This window comes from Lycorma delicatula, chromosome 13 (genome assembly GCF_047948215.1).
Source record: "Lycorma delicatula isolate Av1 chromosome 13, ASM4794821v1, whole genome shotgun sequence".
Classification (NCBI taxonomy): Eukaryota; Metazoa; Arthropoda; class Insecta; order Hemiptera; family Fulgoridae; genus Lycorma; species Lycorma delicatula.
In genome coordinates, this window is record NC_134467.1 from 45,953,969 (window position 1) to 45,977,131 (window position 23,163).

Sequence of the window (23,163 nt, forward strand, 5' to 3'; positions counted from 1 at the left end):
TTATTATTTTCATGTGATGCACATTTTAAATATTAATATAGATATTAACCACTTATCTTTGTTTGATAATTAATTGTTTGTTTTTTGTTATGCTGCATTGACCAAGGTTTTATCACAGTTTACAGGCAAGTTTAGGGACAGTTTCTTTATTTATCCATTAAATAGTGTATCTAATTTAGGTAATTCTGAGCAATTATTACCCCAACCTCAATTTTTCCCATATTGCAATATTTTATATTACAGGTCAACATGAAAATGAAACAAGAGAAAAAATTAGCCAGAACATTCGTAGATAATGTGAATGAGCAGTTGAAGATAACAAAAAGGGCAAGTCCATGTTCGGTTGAGATAACCAAATAAATATATGTATAAATTTATATAATAAATAAATTAAAAAGTAAATATAATCAAACCAAACTTAACCTACGCTCGCTTTGCTTGCTCACCCTCACGCACTTTTTAGTTAAGGTTAGAGAGCGTAAGTTAGGATTGGTTAGACTTTATTTATAATTATATTGGTAATGTTCCAGCAAATTTTTTCATTTGTTTCATCTTATGTTCCCTCTATAACATATCACCTCTATAACATATTGCAATATGGAAAAAATTAAGGTTAGGTAAATGATTGCTCAGAATTATCCTAATTTATAACAGTGGCTGAGGTGGTAAACACCATAACATGTTCTGATGAGCAATTTCTGCACCAAATACAGAAGAAAAAGATAAATAGCAAGTCCAAAAAACAAATTTTATAAATAATTATATAAAATAACTGTTAAAAAAATAATACATTTGTTTAATACAATGACAGCCATTAAATAAGTAATTTATAGCGAAACAGTTTTATTTTTTCCATAACTAATTTTTTGTGAGTAGCAAACTCTTCCTTACAAGAAAAATGTTGAGATGTAAGCGTATGTATGATGTTTATGTACAATTTTGTTCAAATTCGTGGTTGCAAACGTCTAAATTTCCACATTTGATCATTTTAAAATTTATATATGCATGGTCCTTTGAATTGGCAACCATTAAATTCTGTGAAAGAGAAATTTCTCATGATGAATGTTGATGTAGACTGAAACAATTAATGTGAGGTTTATACTAAAGAATTCTTCAAGTTTGTTGTACTTGCCCTTTGGTGATTCAAGGTTTAATAAAGTTTCTAAATAGATGAGTATTTATTTAATATAACGTTGTGAGGTGTTTCCTGACTAGTGTTAGACTGGTTTCAACTGAATAAGCAGGCAAATAAAAAGTCTTTACTATTTGAGGTTTCAGATCGTAATAATGATAATTTTGTGGAAGAAATGTGGAATTTGCCAATTTTTTTACAATCATGTTTCTCCAGAAACAACAATAATGCCTAATAAGTGGTGTAATTATAACAGCATATGCACTCATAACGAATATCAACATTTTAAAATTGTTGATCTTACATCTGTTCAAGGTATATAAACCATTGAAGGGTTATATAGGTTTAACAAATCTCAACACTAATGTAACTGCAACACAGCAGATCCTATGTTGAGCAGCTCCTTATGTGAATCTGATGCGATCATTTTCCTCTCAACATCTACCCATTTGAACAAATTTTATGAAATGTTAGCAGTTATTGCCTTTCCTCAAAAGGTAAGTTAATATTTCTCAAAATTAGTAAGTGCTACTTTGTTTGAGGAAATGAAGAATTAACAGAAAAGTATTGATTATAATATCAGGAAGGAATACAAGCTTAAAACATGTTGAGAAAAAAATGAATTCGTCTGTAGATTTTTTTACTTTCAGCCTACAGTCTACATGTTCAATAAAAATCATTAAAAAGTAAAAATTTAACTAATTTTTTATCTAATTAAGGTTTATTAAGTTGCTAACAGATGTTTTTTACTTCCTTGTTAAAGGAGTATTGTAATCGCAAAAATTTTGGTTTTCAGATTTCAATGAAAATATCCATTTTGACCATCCCTGAATTCATTTTGACTAGTTTTGACATGACGTCTATATATACGTACATATGTTTCTCGCATAACTGAAAAACAATAAGCTGTAGGATGCTGAAATTTTGGATTTAGGACTGTTGTAACATCTAGTTGTGCACTCTCCCTTTTGATTGCAATCAACTGGATCAGAAATGTCCAAAGAAGTCCAAGATCTAGAACATTTAGATTTTGGACTTTTTCTTAACTGCAGTAGTAAGCCCTCATTGAGAGCTTTTCAATAATATATCATAAGTGTTACTTATTTTCATCGGTTCCAGAGTTATAGCCAAATAAAATTTTAATTAATAAAATATTTGGATCTTACAAGGGAGAAGGGACATTGGTTTGAATCTGACTTTATATACATATGTTTTTTAACGTTTTTTTTTTTTTGAATTTAACTATATTGATTTATTAATAATTATTAACCTCCGATTGTAAAAAAAAATTATCATAAATAATTTTTTTTTGTCTTCAGTAATTTGACTGGTTTGATGCAGCTCTCCAAGATTCCCTATCTAGTGCTAGTCGTTTCATTTCAGTATACCCCCTACATCCTACATCCCTAACAATTTGTTTTACATATTCCAAACGTGGCCTACCTACACAATTTTTTCCTTCTACCTGTCCTTCTAATATTAAAGCGACTATTCCAGGATGCCTTAGTATGTGGCCTATAAGTCTGTCTCTTCTTTTAACTATATTTTTCCAAATGCTTCATTCTTCATCTATTTGCCGCAATACCTCTTCATTTGTCACTTTATCCACCCATCTGATTTTTAACATTCTCCTATAGCACCACATTTCAAAAGCTTCTAATCTTTTCTTCTCAGATACTCCGATCGTCCAAGCTTCACTTCCATATAAAGCGGTGCTCCAAACATATACTTTCAAAAATCATATTTTCCTGACGTTTAAACTAATTTTTGATGTAGACAAATTATATTTCTGACTGAAGGCTCATTTCGCTTCCATCTTTGTTATTTCTAATACATTTCATTACTTTTGTTTTGTACTTGTTTATTTTCATGCGATAGTTCTTGCATAGGACTTCATCTATGCCATTCATTGTTTCTTCTAAATTCTTTTTACTGTCGGCTAGAATTACTATATCATCAGCAAATCGTAGCATCTTTATCTTTTCACCTTGTACTGTTACTCCGAATCTAAATTGTTCTTTAACATCATTAACTGCTAGTTCCATGTAAAGATTAAAAAGTAACGTGGATAGGGAACATCCTTGTCGGACTCCCTTTCTTATTACAGCTTTTTTCTTATGTTCTTCTATTAAAACTGTTGCTGTTTGGTTCCCGTACATGCTAGCAATTGTTCTTCTATCTCTGTATTTGAACCCTAATTTTTTTAAAATTCTGAACATTTTATTCCAGTCTACGTTATCGAATGCCTTTTCTAGGTCTATAAATGCCAAGTATGTTGGTTTGTTTTTCTTTAATCTTCCTTCTACTATTAATCTGAGGCCTAAAATTGCTTCCCTTGTCCCTATACTTTTCCTGAAACCAAATTGGTCTTCTCCTAACACTTCTTCCACTCTCCTTTCAATTCTTCTGTATAGAATTCTAGTTAAGATTTTTGATGCATGACTAGTTAAACTAATTGTTTTGTATTCTTCACATTTATCTGCCCCTGCTTTCTTTGCTATCATGACTATAACACTTTTTTTGAAGTCTGACGGAACTTCCCCTTTTTCATAAATATTACACACCAGCTTGTATAATCTATCAATCGCTTCCTCACCTGCACTGTGCAGTAATTCTACAGGTATTCCGTCTATTCCAGGAGCCTTTCGGACATTTAAATCTTTTAATGCTCTCTTAAATTCAGATCTCAGTATTGCGTCTCCCATTTCATCATAAATAATAACAATAGAAAAAATAAATATGAAAAAATCAGACGTTATTAGTAAAATAAAATTTTACAAAAATTTTTACAGTGGTTAATAATTATTAATAAACCAATATATTTAAATTAAAATAAATATATGTATATGAAGTCGGATTCGAACCGATGTGTGCATGGTTTCAGATCCAACATGTTCACACTTACAACACATAACTACTTGAGCAATGTAAAACAAAATTAATATATAAACTAATATAAAATGCTGATATGGACACCAGAAAAAAAATGTGATGCATGTGGTGTTCACCGCAATGCAATTGTGTAACTGTCCACTTTGTTAAAGAATTAGAGGATCATATCTCACTTTCAAAAGAAGTAAGTTTAAATGAAGTGCAGAAAAATATGTGTATGTGTAATTTAATAGGTGTACAAGGAAGTCATGTGGTATCCACATGAGATTTTTTTTTATTTAGTTTGATTCTGCATCAAAAGGTCAACATTTAAGAAAGAATTGAATAGTTTAAGTACATTTGTGCTTTTATTTTTAAAAATTTTAATTTATTAAAAATTATGAAAAATATTTAATTGTATGTGACAGGGTATAAAAAGAAAGAACCCACTTTATTATTTTCATGACCAAACAAAAAAGAAAGTGATTCCAATGTTATGAAAACATACTAATTAATTTTTTTTTCACTATGGACTACGCTACTATAACTAATTCACTTTATCAGTTCCATTTTCTTTCACATCTTCATTATTTCCCACTGTTTTTGTTTTCTTTCTTCTGTTCTTGTTTTTCCTGGAAAAACCTGCGATGATTTGCAATTTTATTCCCAGTGGTGAACATTCTTTGTTAACTTGTGTTATTTATAGTTTTTCCATGTTTCAGTTTCTATGATCCAATTGTTAGCTTTTAGACTTTTAAATTGTGTAAAACCTGTTAGGGTTCATTCTTTGTTGTTAACAATTAAAGGTGTTTCTTCTTTTTCTGATTGTGTGTGATATTTTTTTTATGTTCAGTACATTATTGTGACTTCTACAGTTCATTATTGTCTTTTGAATTCTTTGCCATCTTTGGTGAATCCTAGTACCTTTCTGAATATTATTTATTTTTTTATGTGTAGTTTATCGATTGGAAGTTCCTTGTTAAATGTCAATTTTTCAGCTGCATTTAGTGCTTTATAACATATTTTCCTAGTTTAGCGTTCATTGTTATAGATTTCTTACTGTTGATGTTCTTAGTTATTTGATAAACTAGTTCCATTTTATTGATTGTTGATGTGATGATTTCCTTTTAGGAGATGTTGACTTTAATTGTCTCCTCAATAAATATGAATTTTTTGGTTTTGTTGATTTTTCTATGTGCCACTATTAGTATTTTAGGAGCTAATTTAATGTTAATACACTGAGATCCTTCAATAATTGTTAACATTGTTTTATTGCCTTTTTTGTGTAGCGGGTGTATAAGTGGTTTACTAATCAGCGAGATTTTTCATTTTCAGTTTTGAAAAATTTCTGTTAATTTTTTATTTTGTCATAAATGTGTTTTCAAAGCTCAGCAAGTTTGGAGTTCTCTTCTGGTAGACTGGATAATCCTTTTTAATTTCTTTAGTTGGGAGTCATTAAGTTTGAGTTGTTTGTTGTTTTGCTTTCAAAGGTGAAGCTAGATTTAGATTTTACATAGTTAAGTAGTTTTTCAAACCAGTTAACAAAAAATGTCTTTACGGTTAGCAGTTTTTAAATTTTGATCGTTAAATCAAAGGCTCAGTGAGTTATATTTACTTATATTTTATTTAAAGATTTTTTAAAAGTCTGTTGTTGTTTTTGAAATCCTGGCCGGCTTTTATTTTTAATCTACATATTTATTTTTCAGGAAATAAAAATGAAGGTATCTGAAATTCAGTCGCATAGTGTTTCTCATCAAATCACTGTTCCATTTCTAGTACACTGGTCTGAAGATGATATCATTGCTACTGCTACTGATAAAGGAATACAAATCATGGTATGTTTAAAAATAAACGATGTTAATATAGTTTGAATTACTAATTTTGTTTTAAATAAAATCATATGTCACCGTACAGAATGAGAAAACAGTTGGCTGTATTTTCATATAACATTGTTTTTTTTATCCACCATTTCATAAACTATCTCGTTTCAATAGAGCTTAAATATTCCATTTTGTTTTATCCAAAAAAAAAAAATTAGTTTTTGAACCTATAAGTTGTATGATTTTAGATAATTAATTTAGTAAGGAAGTTTTTAATTTATTGGCATAAAGTTTTTTGTTTAGATGTCTCATAAAGAGTAAAAGATGTACAGCCATATAGAAAGATTCTCTTTTCTGAAGTCATTATGTGATATTTCAACAATGAAAATTACATATTTATTTAAAAGAGAAAAAGATTATTTTATCTTTCTTAAACAATAGAGGATTAGGTAAAATTATTATTAATTTTACAAGTATATCTTTTATAATCTTTAAAAATATATAACTTTCTGAAAGTGTAAATAATTCATCAACATACTGACCACTATGCCAATTAAACTAAAAAACAACAACTTAACCACCAAACACAAAACAGAAAAAACTAAAAAAAAAAACTAATACAAATAGTCGACTTTTGTTGGATCCTGTGTCATCAGTCAGTACATAATTCTACAATTACATCAAAAACAAAAAAGAAATAAAAACTCAAAATTTCGAAAAATAGAACCTTAACAACCATAAAACTTTAATAACATTACTTTACTGCCATACTGGAATGATGTAATTTTAAAACGTCACAGATCTACATTCATAAATATTGTTGCCAACTGCTAAAACCCACTATGTCTTTAATTAAAACATCATCTTCAAAAATGATTATTGGTTTTATATATATATATATATATATATGTGCACAATTACAGTCTCTAGTACATATAATTAATGTAATCTAAAAAAAAATTAATAATTCAAAGTTTGCCTTTATAGATATTAATGTATTGATAATTTGTTTTTTTTTAAATTTGGCTGAATTTAAATTCTTTGATATTTTTTAACAAATTTTATTTTGTGTTGATCCTCTTTTAACAAATAAACTAAGTTAGAATGCCAATCTCCTTGATGAAGCGATCAAATCTCTTGTCTTTTATTTGGAGTTATGTTTGGAAGGCGTAGGATTTCAAATTTTTTGCATGCTAAAAAATTTTCATAACATATTTCTTCACCCAAACTTTTAAGTTTGTGCGAGTGAATATTTCTTCGTAAAAAAAAAAAGCTACATATATAGCTGGTATATTTTATCTTTGATAATGAATATTGAAGTAGATGAAACTGATATTGCTTTGGCCAATTATCCTGTACTGAAAGGAAAATATAATTAAATATTGTTTTTAAAAAATAAATTTTATTTTATAAATAAAAGCTTTGATATGTTTATAAGTATTATATGTAACCTTGCAGTAAACGTTCATTATAGATTGCAGTTAATGCATTCTTTTAAACATCATTTTGAACACAATTACAAATAATGCATGCCTGAAATAACATAAAACATCTAAAGACCAGAAAAAATTGTAAAAATATCAACTACACATTTTATTTTCAGTAAAAGTTGTAAAAGCATTATCAGTCTTGCCTATTGTTTACTCTGCGTTAAGCTTCTTTAGAAATTTACTATCAGAAAGCCAATCGTTGTGCCATAGTTTGAACTTTGTTCTGAAAGATTATTATTTTTTTATTTAATGTGTTTAAAAAATGTGTCAATTTAAATTGTTAGACGTAAAAGCATTCTAACATTCTGTTGTTTTGGTAATGTTCTAATAATGTTAAATCTAAAAAGAAAGTAAAATAATTCAGTAAAAATAATAATTGTTTGATAAATACCATCTACTCATTGTTAATATTTAATGGAAATGAGAATAGTTTATGGGAAATTTTTTGTTTACTTAATGTAATATTAAATAAGTTCTTATCATTCAGTTTTTTGAATATTTTTGTAAAAATTTTAGTTCGTGACTTAAAGAAGGGATTGTAATTACAAATATATAACTGAGAAACTAAAAAAATATATATATATTTCTGTTCTATTATATGACTAATATTTTTTGTGCATTGCTTACTACACAGGGAACTCACTTTAAACATCTTTTGTGAAATTACAGTAAATTTGTAAAATTTAGCTAATTAAATATACAATTTAATAAATTTTTCCATTTCATTCATAAAATATTACATGTTGTAACTATGTGTAGTCTGTAGTAGTTCAGTTTTAAGTTCCTCACCCTATATTTGTATTAAACCTAGTTGTAGAAGATTTTTGTTAATTAATCTATTATAAGAGCAGCATCATTTACATTACCTTTGATTATTGTACATATCCTAAGTGCCACAACCATAATGGTTATAGGTGATCTAATAATAAGTCACAGATCATTCTCAGATATAAAATAACACTTCCCAAGAACAAATCGCATCCCATGTCAGGTTTACAAAGGAAAACTGGAATTGAACCACTTCTTCTTCCACTATACCTGCAATTCAAGTTGCTAAACCCATTAAAATGGGTTTTCAGGCAAGCTCAATTTTAATGGTTTTAATCTAGGAACTTCATCTCTCTTTCACTCTGTGCACGCGCGCATGTGGGTGTGTGTTTTCATTTTTGTGAATGATAAGTTTGTATAAATGAATGCTGAAATTTAACCTGGATTATTCTGAATTCCATTAAAAAAATCAATTAGAAAAAATAAGTAGAATTACCTTTATTAGATTTAAAAGTTATTAAATTAATACACACTATACTGATGTTTTATAAAGATAAAAAGTGAGCTTTATTTAATATTTTGTACATTTTAAACATCTATGAAAGATACAGTAATTAAAATTTAGATTCTGACATTTTCCAAAAAGACTTATGAAATTCAGAAACAGAGATCATGGGAACAATGTAATGTTGAATGTAGATTAGGCTGTTGAAGAAGACACAGTGTGAGCCGGTTCAGAACTATTAGACTGTTCATATTAAGTAATAGAGATTTAGCTATATTATGCCAGGATTATTTGTTCGTACTTTCATTTGTTGTTTTGTCAACTAATTCCATCGATGATTAGAAAAAAATTGTTGAAAAAAGAAATGCCGCATGATTACCAAAATTTATTTTTGTAGATTACAATTTGGTATAAAACCGTTGAAAGTATTTTCAGTAGTGGAAATAATCACAGTTTGGAGTACCTGGCTAAATATTTATTATGGACATGCACCAGGTGAGCAACATAAAACTGAACCAAGCTGGCTTAAACTGCAGTTGAGTGTCACTTTTTAACACTGTTACTAGCGTACATTACCTCATCTGTTATTGTCAGTTGGAAACTGTTAATATTTCAGTGCAGTACAGTTTCATTCTTTACAGTTGTTTTTTTTTTCTGAACGCCATATTCAATGAAAAAAGGGTGCTATAGTGGATCCTTATGTGAATTCTAGATTCTTTCAAGAAACACATCTAATAATCGTGAAAAAAATTATCGAATATCAGTTTTCCAGTAAAGAGAGTGGCATAAATGATTTTGTTAAAAAATGGCATTCGGCAAGATCGGTTTCAAATGTTAAATGAAATGGGCAAGCAAATGTTAAGACTCAAAAAGGATTTCTGAATTCTGAAAAAAAGTTGTATAAATTATCACTTCAGACTGGAGTAAAAGACATCTCTTGCTATAAAATTCTTTAAGATTTAAATGTGAAACATATTTTCTTTCAACAAGATGGATGTTTGATGTCACACATGAAACAATTCACTAGCACGCATTCATTCAATTTTTACAGAAGAGCAATCTATTAACAAATGGTGGTGGTCTCAATGTTCCTCTGATTTTTTTCTAGTTGTGATTATTTTCTTTTAGAGGCTACTTGATGTATAGAGTTTATGAATCAAACCTCCACACTATCGATTAACTAAAGGCAAATATTCAACAAGAAATCACTGGCATTGACAATAACGTTTTGCTTCAGATGACTGTGATCACTGAAGCACAAAAGTGCATCGCTATGCAGGGAGCTCGCTTTAAAAATATTTTGTAAAAATATGGTAAATATATAAATTTTTGCTAATGTACAGAATTTAATTTATGTTTTCATTTCGTTCATAGAATGTACACGACACAATTGTGTTCAGTCTGCAGCAGTTCAGTTTTAAGTTGCTCACCTGTAGATATTTGCTGTGTTGGCTGGGAATAGCCAAACAAGCCGTACGTTTTTTTTTTGCTCGATTTATAATTTTAAATCATTTGTTTTATACCCGGTGAATGTGCATTGCATCGTACGTGATAATGTAATTATAAGAGAGAAAAAATATACATGTGATATATAAATATTTATAGCGTATATTTTATTATATATTTGTTTCAGAAATCATCACTTTTATTACGAAGAAAAAATTTATCAGTCAACTGTAATCGATATAAAAGCGTAATGAATATTCAAATGAAAACATTATTATATATAATACCATATATATTACTGATAATTGTACAACCTGCAGTATGTAATGATATAACAAAAGCCGTATTTGGTTCTGTAACAGATGGTATGCCTGCTGCATTTGGTGATTTTGATTCTGATAAATTTACAGATTTATTTGTTCTACGCGATAACGCTTCGACGGTCGAAATACTTTTGGGCGATGACACTGAACCTTTATTGCGACAAAGCGACGGTTTAAAATGTACTTTTAACAATAGCCAAAAAATAACGAGCGTTGTACCTGGTGATTTTAATGGCGATGCGTTTATGGATATTTTAGTTACTGTACGAGATAAAACCGATGACCAAGATCATTCAATAAATTCGGTTTTTATATTATGGGGCAATGGCAGTAAAGTTAACTGTAGCGTTAGTCAACCGTTGTTTAAAATGATCGGTCAGCCGTTAGCTGTCGATTGGAATCAGGATATGATTGTTGATTTATTTGGTTTGAATTTAGATAATAAAAGAGGTTTTTGGATATTAAATAAAAATCGTACAATATCTAGATTTGAGAATATGATATTGCCAAACCATATGAAAGAATTTACCGAATTAAAAATTCCGCATTCTCATGCATTTTTAGATTTGAATCACGATTCGTACGGCGATCTGTATTTGACGACAATTTATGGTAATGCAGAAGTATGGTTATATAATGTTAGTCAAAAGAATTTTATATTTAGTGAGATCATTGAACTACCACCAGGTGTTGAAATTGATAAGAAACATTATATTGGACAAACAGTTTTTCAAGATATGGCGTTAGAAGGTAAACTCGATCAGCTTATTCCAGTATGTTTTGATTCTACTTGTAAAAATAGTACTATTTATTTACGATCAAAAGAACATTGGCATAATATTAAGGTACAATTTAATGATTGGCATTTTGTACATCCTGAAAATAAAGATGACAGCCAGTTTTTTTTAAAAACATTAACTCTACGTGCTGGCGATTTTAATATGGATGGTTTTCCTGATTTATTAGCTACATTGGTGTGTAATGGAGTATATAGAACGCATTTATTAGAAAATGTTGAATGCAATAGCGGTTGTGATGGTTTTCCGAGAACATTTAGAGTTCAAGATGTATTAAGTCCGTACAATAATAATACTGTATTAGGTGTATTTTATGATTTTTTACAAGACGGTGTATTGGATATAATATTAGTTCATGATAAACCAAAAAGAAGGGTATCAGCATTTCGTAATAGTTTGGATTACGATGCTAATTTTGTTAAAGTTATGGTTCTTACTGGTTTAACGAACGATAAACAACCGGCCGTATTCCATACTCCATTAGGTAAAAAACAACGTATTTACGGTACTAATTTACCCGGACCGACAATTTTATATCATACGACAACACAAGAAGGTAATCCGAGATCGGCTATTTCTACACAGTTACCCCAATCTGCTTATTTTTCATTAAATTTACCGTATACAATATTTGGGCTTGGACGTACACCAAATTTTGTAGATGAATTAATTGTCGGTGCTTACGGTCATTATCGAGTTTGGACTCAGCTAATACCAAATTCGCAAATGGTAGTTATACCGTCACCAACATATGATCCGACACAATGGAAAGTACAGTTATTCGTTACACCGAGCAAACTTATATTACAAAGTGTTTTCGCATTACTTGGTACTTGTGCTTTAATATCGTTGATTATCGGTGCATTATATTGGAAAGAACGAAAAGAAGATCATAAAGAAAAATTACAGGAAGCCCAAAAATTTCATTTTGATGCTATGTAATTTGATCTTTTAATTTTATTACAATTTTTACTGTAAATATATATAAATATTTTTATGTTTTTATTGCATTATTGTTTTTATTGTAAATTTATGAAAAAAATGTAATATAAATATATTTGTGTTATAAACTTCCCATATTTATTGTATAAAAATAAAATAGTAATTTTATTATTTTGTGTAATTTTGTAATAAAATCAGTTTTTTTAAAATTTATTTTGGTTTATCATATTAATTTTTTTTATCTTATTCATACAAAAAAAAATAATTAATAGTAGAAATTCTGTTATAAATAATTGAGCTTCTTTATAAAATTATTTTTAATTAAAGCGAAAAAGTATGCTAAATTTATTTATATCGTATGTATATTTAATTTATTGAAGACTTAATAAAATTTTCCATTATTAATAATACTATGTGGCGTAGTTAATTTTTTTCCTATAATCATTTATCTATTCTAACATTAAATATAAACTGCAATAAAAGAAATTAAGGTATTTTTAAAAATTTTGGAACTCTTGTGATAATTTTATGTACAATGGAACACCTGTTATCTATACTGTATTCACTTAACTTTTCGAGTGAAGAATAAACAAACGTTGCATTTGTGTGAGTGAGTTCATCATGATTCTGCTGACTCATGTCCTGTCTATCAGTGCCGATTCACAATGGCCATATCTATGTGTACTACACTGTAATCATTACTAATTTATATATATATATATATATATTAAGTGACCATATAATTAGTTGTATATATTAATAATGTAATCAAATGTTTATATATAATGTTATGTCTTCTCAGTTCTATTAAATGTGTTCATATGATCATTCTTTTGTTCTCACGTTATATTTTTGTGTTTCTATTACTTTTTACTTAATCTGATGCTATTTAAAGCTAATATAATGCAATTTTTTTTAACTTTACTGGAACGTGAGTTTAATGTATTACTAGATTTGTGATTGCGACTCGACTTGTTCCATTATTCTGATTCCTTTAGCCATTCAGCTGATAATAGCGCTCAATTATTGATATCCTGTTTGAAAAAAAGGCTGCAATAAAAGTCCTTAAATCGTGCAGGAAAACATATTTTAAATACTTAAAAAAGAATTACAAAGTAATCCGGCGTTGATTTCAGATGTTAATAAAACCGCTAACATTAATGGAAGTTGTGCTACTTTAATGTATAATGCGATTCGCGAGTATAAATCTACTAATAGTAGATTTATACTCTACTAATGAGTTATGGTTTCCCAAGAAAACAAAATCCCACAGGTCAATTGAAGAAAAGGTTGATGATCTCTATAAAAACGCGATTTATAAAAAAAAAAAAACACAAATTTTGTTTTCAAAATAAAGTGCCTAACTATAGACAAAGTGTTACTAGTTGTAAATGACAATAGTGATATATCAGATTTCTGAAGAACATCTTATTATTAATTGTTGAAAAGTATAAATTTTAAATACAAAAAATGGGGCCAGGAAAGTATTTTAATTGATTGGAATGATATCATTGTACGGCGTAGACATTACTTCACTTAAATAAAGAAAATGAGGCTAGAAGGCGATAGAATATATTATATGGATGAAACTTGGATCAGTGAAGGCCACATGAAATGTTTTATTTGGAAAGATAAATCTGTAATTCATAAAAGAATCCTTTCTGTGTGGCTTATCAACCAGAAATAACACTCCTTCAGGTAAGGATAATTATGTAATTATGAGAGCATACACATATTAATCGTGATAACCGGGTTGTCAGTGGTGTTCTCTGGATTTTCTAATCAAAAGTTTACAGGAGACAGTGAACAGCATATCTTTTGAGAAGTGGTTTAGCAATATTTTACCTCTCCTGGAAGATAATTCTGTTATTATCTTTGACAATGCCCCTTATCATTCATATAAAAAGGAAAAACTTCCAGCCATGTCTTGAAAAAAGAACAACATCAAAATGTGTCGTAGTTCAAAAGGAATGATTTATGAAGAGAATGGACTTAAGTTCCAGTTATTGTAAAAGAATTTTGCGTATTAAACGTCACTTTAATGTGCATAAAATTGATGAATTAGTAAGATCCAGCGGTGAAACCGTGTATCAATCACCTCTCAGAAAATACTTCTTTAAAAATATCTGAGTTAAAAATTTATGCTTAAAAGCCATCGATAAAAACGTGCCAGCAGGAATGGAAAAACTTTATAAAACATGTAACAGATACTGTTGAACCAAATTATTGGGAAGTGGATAATATAATAGAAAACAAAATCAAGCCTCTTATTGTATTTCAATACTGACAGCACTACAGACTTCTTGCAGTCAGATGAAGAAAACTGAATTAAATTTATTATTTGCTTTTTATCATAGAACTTTTATTGTTAGTGGACAATTGAGAATTTCATAACTCCTAAAAAAAACTCAAGGAAACTAAGTTACAGTAAACAATTTTAATGAATAAAAAACTAATGGGTTATCAGGTGTGTCGAAGAAGGTAAGAAATATTTATTGACCACTTAACATGTTATAATTTAAAACGTACGTATTTAAATTTAAAATGTATGTATAATTTTTGTAAAATATAATAGGCATTGTTACTGAATAAGCGTGTGGTTCTTTTATACGCATCAGGATTTACAGGAGATGCGTGTGAATCGGCCACCTGAATACTTGTACACTCAGTTTGTTTAATTGAACTCTGTAAGCTAACTGAATTAGGTATAGATTGAATTTTGCAAGGCCAGATCTGGATGACTGGAAAAATGAAAAAGATTATCAAATCTACTGAACATATTCTAATTTTTAATGGATATACCCTTAATAAAAAAGAATACCCTCAATAAAATTAAAAAGTTTCATTTAGAACATTTCTACAGCTCAATAAAAAAGCTGACAACTGTGGGTTGTTTCTGATGCACACCTTACACACACGAATTAGTTAAAAATATTTATAATTTTATTTAAATATAATATTTTTTCATTTATTCAATTAAAGTGATTCTAGCTAAACCACGCACGCATACCATATTTAATTCGTGTGGGTATGGGTGATACTAACTAAGCTAATGTAATTTCACAACTTAGTAGAAATTTTGCTTGTAAGTTTGGCAGACCGGTGCAGCCGCAAGGCTTAATGCACCAGGTTCTGAGTCGACCGTGTGATTGAGTTCATGACCCAGCCAGATTGAGTTACTATTTTACACTTAAATATTTATTTAATTTTACCGCTCACCTGTGACGTCACAACATAGCAGATGACTACAACAGCATTTTTTTTGGGGTGGGGGTGTGATTTTGCAAAAAAAATTTGCAAATCTTTTTAATATTTATGGTGACCTTGCTCTACAGCCTCACCCCCTTGACCTTTTAATTTTAAAATTTAATCGCATCAATGCTCTATATATAAAAGTAAGCTGACCAAGTTTGGTTAAAATCGGTACAGTATTTTTGGAGATATAAGGTGATTTAGGAGCTGACACTAAACACACATTTGAACATTTAACATTCAGAAAATTTCCATCTGATTTTTTGTTTCCTTTAGTGTCAAGATCTGGAGAAAAATGCATATACCCAAATTAGGCTGATTACAATGATAACTTGAGTTATAGCCTTCTAGAGCTATAGCACTATTTAGATGGCAAAGTAACAGATACGATATAATTGTTAAAAATCCATTTAGTAGAAATTTTTGCTAATAAAAGAATCAGAATTAACAAAATTTATTACCCGACTTTTAAAAAAAAAAATCATTTAAAAAACTTATTGAAGAGAAATTGAATTAAGTTACTTGGTGTTATAAAAAAATTATCATTTGCTAAAAATTACAGTACATTGAATAGAATAAAACTTAGTGATTGTCAAAAATCAAAACATACCTTTAAAAACATTATTTCTGCTAAAAAGAATTTGTAATCTGTACTTTTAAATTGCTAGATCACATTATTGTTTTAAACCAAGAATCTGTGTAGAACTGAATTCTTTTTGTCGCTTTTCCCAATCCATCAAGGTAGACAAACATTTATAAGCTTTTCCTTGTGATACCCCAAGATGCAAGTCATCACCTTCTTGTTAAACTAATAGCTGATCACCTTCTTACCCAGCCTCTAATCTCTTGTCATCGGTCAAAATTCATAATGGTGTTTCCATTTCTTTTAATTTTGATGTTACAATACCCGTATTCATCTGATACGATTTAGTCTATACACCATTTTTAAATTTTAAGATTTCTTCTTTTACATTCATAAAAATAATCCATTTTATTGCAAACATGATGTTAACAAACCGTAATATCAACATTTATGTACTGTAGCTTAATTAATTAACGTACATGGACTCTTCAGTAAATTTGTAGCGGTTTAAAGATGTAGGCTTAAAATATCCTAATCAATATATATCCTAATCATACCTAATGATATCCTAATCAATTGTGTGATTACATCATGATGACATGAAAATTATGCAGCCTATCCTACATAAAGTTATAAAACTTAGATAAGGCAAAGAATACAGTATTAATGCAATTTGTTTGATGTACTGTATATGCGTAGCAGAATAAAAAAAATCTGATGTTGACACCACATGACTTCCTTGTACGCCTATTAAATTATATGTACACATTTTTTTAAAATGAAAAGTATATAAAATTTTATTTCATTAATAACTTTTGATGTTTTTTAATATTTTTTTTTTTTATTGAATTATCAAAAAAAAAAAAAAAAAACATTTTTTTGCAATGAGAGGTTAATATTCATGAATCAATATATGTAAATTAAAAAAAAAGGTAGATGAAGTCTACTTCAAACCGATGTGTCTTCCCCTAAAATCCAAATATTTCATTAATTAAAATTTTATTTGGCTATAACTCTGGAACCGATGAAAATAAGTACCTTTTATCCTATTTTGTTGAAAAGCTCTCGATGAAGGCTTATTACTGCAGTTAAGAAAAAGTCCAAAATCCAAATTTTTTGATTTTGGGCTTTTTGGACACTTTTGGTTTAGTCAATTGCAATCGGAAGGGGAGGTGCACAACTAAATGTTAGTACAATAGCCCTAAATCCAAAATTTCAACATTCATGGCTAATTGTTTTTGAGTTATGCAAGATATTTTACATTTAGACTTCATGCCGAAACTAGTCAGAATGGATTCAGGGATGGTCAAAATGGATATTTCCATTGAAATCATGATGTTTGTTTTGTAAAACCAAACATCATTACGTTATAATTCATGCTTGATCAATTAATATGTTCCATCATTTTTTTCAGAAGTTAATTTTATAATTAATTTTAACAGGCCTAAATTTATGTATGTTTTGTTAAATGAATTGCGAAAAAGTCTATTAAAAATACCCATTAAAAATAAAGTTGATTAAAAATGCACATCCTGTTGAAGCAAGACATTATTTGAATAGTAGTTTAGATTTTTTAAGTAGTGTATCAATTTGTTTTTAAATTGTATAGTGTGAATGTAAGCAGTTGCTGATTTTACTTATAAATGCCATCACAAGTAGAGTTAAAAAAAAATTTTATAATAATGAACATACTGTTAAATACTTGAATTCAGGGATTAAGCAGTTAGCAGCAACAAGTTCTCTATACAAACACGCATTAAATTTCTTGAGAATGTAGTCGTCGTTAGCATATTTTTCCTAAAGGATAGTACTGTTAAAATATATTATTTTTTTATTTATGACAGCTCTTCTAGTGCAGCATCTTGAATCTTTTAACAATATTATAAAAATATTTTTAGTAGACTATTTGACATTTGTAAAAATAATGTACCAAATATTATAACAAATCTTGATATTTAATTTGATATAAAACACCTTTAAAAAATGTTCTCGATTTAACTAAATCCTATTTTTTCTTTCTTTATTTTTTTTCAAATTGAATTTACACATTCATGCATGCTGTGGAAACAAATTTAAAAAGCTATACTAGGGTCTTATTATATTTAAATAAATTACTGTTTTTTGTTTTTTTTTGGATGATTAATTCACCATATATTCTTCAAAGAGTGTGCATGAGAATATGAAATGGAAATTTTTTAGCATATTAAAAATGCCTTGCCTGACTGGGATTCAAACCCAGGACCTCTGGATGAAAGTTTGAGATGCTACCACTCTGCCATGAAGTGGTAGTGATATTTCTTATTCTACAGTGTTCAAAAAGTGACGCAACCTTATGGAAGAATGTTTACTTCTTTCGTTGCATGTTTAATTGAGGGAAAGCGGGTTATACTGTACAGCAGAGATTATTCACTGTCTCCCGATATTATTAGATGTGCTGTTTTACCCAGACTCAGAATGCCATCACAGAAAAGTGTCGAGTGGATGCACAAAACAAGTCCTCCATCAAGTGGCTCTATGGCAAGTTCCAGTAAACGGGGAATGTTGCAGATGCAGTCAAAAGTGGTCGATTAAAAGTGCTAAAACCAAACAAAAAGTTAATCGACTTGCAAGCACGTATTCTGTTAGTCCCAAGAATTCTGTGTGATGCTTATCTAGACAGTTTGATCTCTCTGTCAGTAGTGCCTACAAGGCATTGCACAAGCGTTTAAAGATGCCTCCGTACAGAATTCATGTTGTTACCTGCAGACAATGGCATGTAGCTTTCTGTCAGTGGTTCATGTCACCTATAACACCAGATGGAAGAGAACATTAGTTCCAATCTGACGAGGTGGTTCCACCGTGATGGATACATGAATACACAGAATTTACACATTTGGTGTACAGAAAATTCACATCAGTTGCGCTAGTCTCATCTATACAGACAGACAAAAAGTGCGTGTTTGGTGTAGAATTTCATTTAGGAAAATTTTCATGACATTCTTTCACAGCACAGTGAACAGTGAGCATTACATACATATGGTGCAACAATTTATAAACACTATCCTGCAGTGGTGGTCCTCTGACCTTAGCGCGCAAGAGTTAGGTCCGCTAGGAGACGATACCAGCGTCGCCTCCTAACGGGAATTATCGTTAATGACGCGCGCGCTGAGGGTCTACGGATCTACCGGCGCACCCGTAATGAGTACATTCATGCCATCAAGGAAGCCAAACTCAAGTTTAGATGGGACTCCATGCGCGAGTTGCAGCGCAGCCCCTGGCTGCTCGCGAAGTCATGTTACCGACCAAAGCCATTGCACGTACTGTCCAGTGTTCGATGCGGGTTTGGTGGTCGTGAACACACTTTAACATCTGTGGCAACTTATCAGGCGTTCCTGGATACTCTGTTTCCAGAGGGTGAAGCAGAAGTCGGCGTTAGGGCGGGTGAGACACCATTCCCTGGCGTACGGGTTCTGGAACTCGTGATATAGACGGAGTGGTTTCTCGAATGCCATTGAGAAAGGCAGGTTGGATTGACCAACTTGACCCGGATATTTTCTAACATCTGCTGCCTGTCATAAGAGAGCCGCTTGGCAGGTTGTTCTCGGAATTAGGCATCCCGAGAACAGCCGGGGTTGCTTTCCGACTTGTTGGAGGGTGGCTTTGGTGAGGGTGCTCCTAAAATCAGGAAAGGATCCGAGTGAGGTCAGCAGTTATCGACCCATCAGCCTCTTGCCGGTAATCGACAAGTTACTTGAAACGCTGGTTGTGGAACGCCTCTGGGAAAGCATCGATGTGAACTTACTTCTAAATCGAGGCCAGTATGTCTTCATGAAAGGGGTTGGCACCGAGGATTGCATCTTAAATGCTCTTGCCGAGGTGGAAGGCGCCGACTGAAAATATGTTTTGGCAATTTTTATTGACATAGAGGCAGCATTTCCTTCCTTGTGTTGGAGTTCTGTCCTCTATGAGTTGGAACACCGCTATGCTCCCGTAGTCCTTCAGGCCGTAGTGCGTGACTATTTGTCTAACCGTACGGCTCTGTTTAGAGATGCGCACCTGGCTGTGGAAAAGTCCGTCATCAGGGCAAGTCCGCAGGGTTCCGTTCTCGGTCCCCTGCTGTGGAAACTGGTATAATCTCCCCTGCTGTGGAAGCTGGTATATGACGGATTTCCCGGATCTGACATTCCCGGATCGGGTCACGGCCCAGGCTTTCGCCGATGACTGTCTCCTGTTAGTTCGTGGTAATTCACGACCGCAGCTAGAAGACCGGGTGCAGGCGGCTTTGTCGACCGCGGAGGGCTGGATGGACATGCAAAAGTTTAAGATTTATGTGCCCAAGACAAAGTTTATGCTTCTCAAGGGTGCAGACAAATTATTGTACAGTCATAATCCCCACATTAAGTATAAAGGCTGTGTGATCAGCCAAGTTAGAGTTCATAAGTACCTAGGTGTTTTGTTTGATGAGAAGTTGCTGTTTAGCAGCCACATTAGGCAAGTAGCGGCGAACGCCGTCTCTGTGATGTACAAGCTTAGGAGGATTGGTCGGAAGGATTATGGGCTGGGATTATGGGGTTCTTGTGGGGATACCTTAAGGATGCTGCTTACAAAACTCATCTTCACACCATTCCCGAATTGCAGAGCGAAATTGAACAGTGTGTCGCTGCAATTCCTCAACAACATGTGTTTAAAAGAGCATGCAACATCATATTCAATTATGTAAATTGCATAATGGAGGCCATTTTCAACTACTATTGTAACTTACTCATTTTTCCATAAGATTGTGTCACTTTTTGAACACCTGTAGTAGTAAAGAATTATTCATCTAGATGTTAGAGCTATTATTGATCCACTCATTGTGCCCTAACTCAGTGCCACATAAAAACTCTTTGAGAAGATCAAACAAAAAAAAACTGATGCAAGATTGGGACTATAAGGTCGATGTGGTAACACCCCTACCTGACTTTTGAATAGCTTCCTGTGTCTTTTGAATGCTATAGGGCCAGGTATTATCAGGCGGAAGAATTATGCATTTTGAACGAGAACCAGGATGTTTCTTCCTTGTTATGAATTCACTTTATTTTCTAGTGTGGCATAATAATAATAATAATAAAGTGTACATTGTTGTTCCAAAAAATTGCAATTATTTGAGCCTTTTTTATCCTAAAACACTATTATCATTACATTATTGGGTGGCATGCAGGTTTTGAATTCTTTCTTGGCACGTTAGCTCACATGTTTTCATTCCATTTACTCTACGTCTGGATTTCTGACTCAAAATGGCGAATCCAAGTTTCATCACAAATATGCAACCTAAATAAGGATTGCCTTCTGTTAAAAACTATTGTTCAAGTTCTATACAAATATGAATTCAGGTATCTTTGGAATTTTTAGCCAACGATCTTTGAACCCATCTCAATTTTTATTTCAGTAATTCAACTTATGAATGGAATGAATTGTGGGGACTTGCACTATAAATTTCTACAATTTCCCAAATTATTAAGCATCTGCTCTTGCAAATAGATTGTTAGTGTGATTTTATGAACCATCAGTCGAAACTTCCATTAGTCTTTCACTATGATGAAAACCAGTGATACTTGTGTCCGATTTAAACCATTCGATCCACACATAAATGTGCTTAATTAATACATGCTTTAATATCTGTAAGTGAATTTTGGCCGGCTTTATACCTTCAAAAAATAAAAATCTTATCATAGCACACTGTTCTTCCACGATATATGTTTCATTTTGAAATAAGCAAAAGAGATTATAATATGGAATTTTTTTTTGAAAAGCTGACATTTTTCTATGTCGAATGCTAACTTGAACATCAAAACAGTTTTTCAGCTGCTACCATTGTATATGCTGAATGGCCTCCTATAAACACAGTTATGAAAAAAAATGATATTGTATGTTTTTTTAAGCTGCTATATTTTTTAATGATTGAAAATTCAGTGATTATGTTTTCTTTTATTTTTCATTCATGGATGTAACTATATATACTAATTTAATAAGACATTGAATGGTTTATTAAAAAAGTAATAAATTATTATTCATATTACATGCACATGTGACTTCAGATGTCCCCAGAATGAGAAGTCCATTGGACTTCAATCTGGTCAACATGGAGCCCGTTCAACAGGTGCTCTGCAAGCAAACCAGTGTTCAGGAAAGGTTTTATCCAACCACTTTCATACAGCACATGCGTAATACAATAGGACTTGATTCTGCATGAGCCATTCAGGACACTCATCCTGACCCCAAAGGAGAGGACACCCCGTCCGTTCCAAGCCCTTATAAGCTTTACCGGAGATCACCTTTGAAACCTCAGCTTTTGACATATTCCAGTCTACCTTAGCCAGGATGTCACCGATGCGAATGCCATGAGTGACATATTCCCATCATAAACTCAAAACAAAACACATCTCACAGAGTCTTAAGCAAGACTGAAAATACCTAACTAACAAAGGAATTGAATTACCCATTTCAGGACATTCACCGATGATATCTAATGCAGGCATCAACCAATCTCTTAAGCATTTGCATTTTCTTTTCCCTGTACTTATTTCCTTCAAAAAAGTACAGGCCAATGATATAATCATTCCAGATGCCACACCATACCGCTACACAATCAGACCCTTGCTATATGGAGGGATTGTAACGATGGGAGTTCTGTGTCCAGTAGTGCAGATTTTGTCTACTACTTAATCTTTTACATAAAAATTAGCCTCATTGGAAATCAGTACGGATGCATTCTCCTTGATCCTGTTCATAAACCACCCACACATTTACATCCGATAATCAGGATCATCTTCCAATAAGTGATGCAGGTGTTGCAGCTTAAATGGGTGAAATTTTTCTTTCTTCAGAGTATTGGACATTGGATAGAGGAATGCTAAGCCCAGGCCGGCTCACTAAATTGAATTCTTTAGACTGTCATAAAGCTTGGCAATCACAACTTCATCATTTATCCATAGCCTTTCTGCTTGGGAAAAATTGGCAGCATTACCTTTTCCCTAAAATTTATGGAGTAATCTTCCCGCAGTACTGCATGGTACCGGTTAGTATTCAGGATGACGTTGATTAAATTCATTACTAACATTACCGTGTGAATAATCTTCATGACCAGACACCAGGATGATTTTCCATACCTAACTGCTGTTACAGCTTCATTGTCTACAACTAGACATAACAAAACAGAAATAATTAGTCCCGCCTAAGGTGATTTAATGACTGATTTTTAATATCGGTAATGAAA

General features: G+C 31.3%; 1 protein-coding gene across 2 annotated transcripts in view; it reads left to right on the forward strand.

The window, feature by feature from the left end:
- Nucleotides 1–23,163, forward strand: part of LOC142334089 (T-cell immunomodulatory protein) — a 77,375-nt gene that overhangs the window by 1,296 nt on the left and 52,916 nt on the right. The window contains exons 2-3 of one of the 2 annotated variants that reach the window (XM_075381773.1): nt 5,710–5,838; nt 10,220–12,504. In XM_075381773.1, the coding sequence (XP_075237888.1) occupies nt 5,719–5,838; nt 10,220–12,094 (1,995 nt within the window). In that variant the 5' untranslated portion in view covers nt 5,710–5,718 and the 3' untranslated portion in view covers nt 12,095–12,504. Of the gene's footprint in view, nt 1–5,709; nt 5,839–10,219; nt 12,505–23,163 lie in introns of those variants that run through there. The other variant, XM_075381772.1, reaches the window with a different exon arrangement.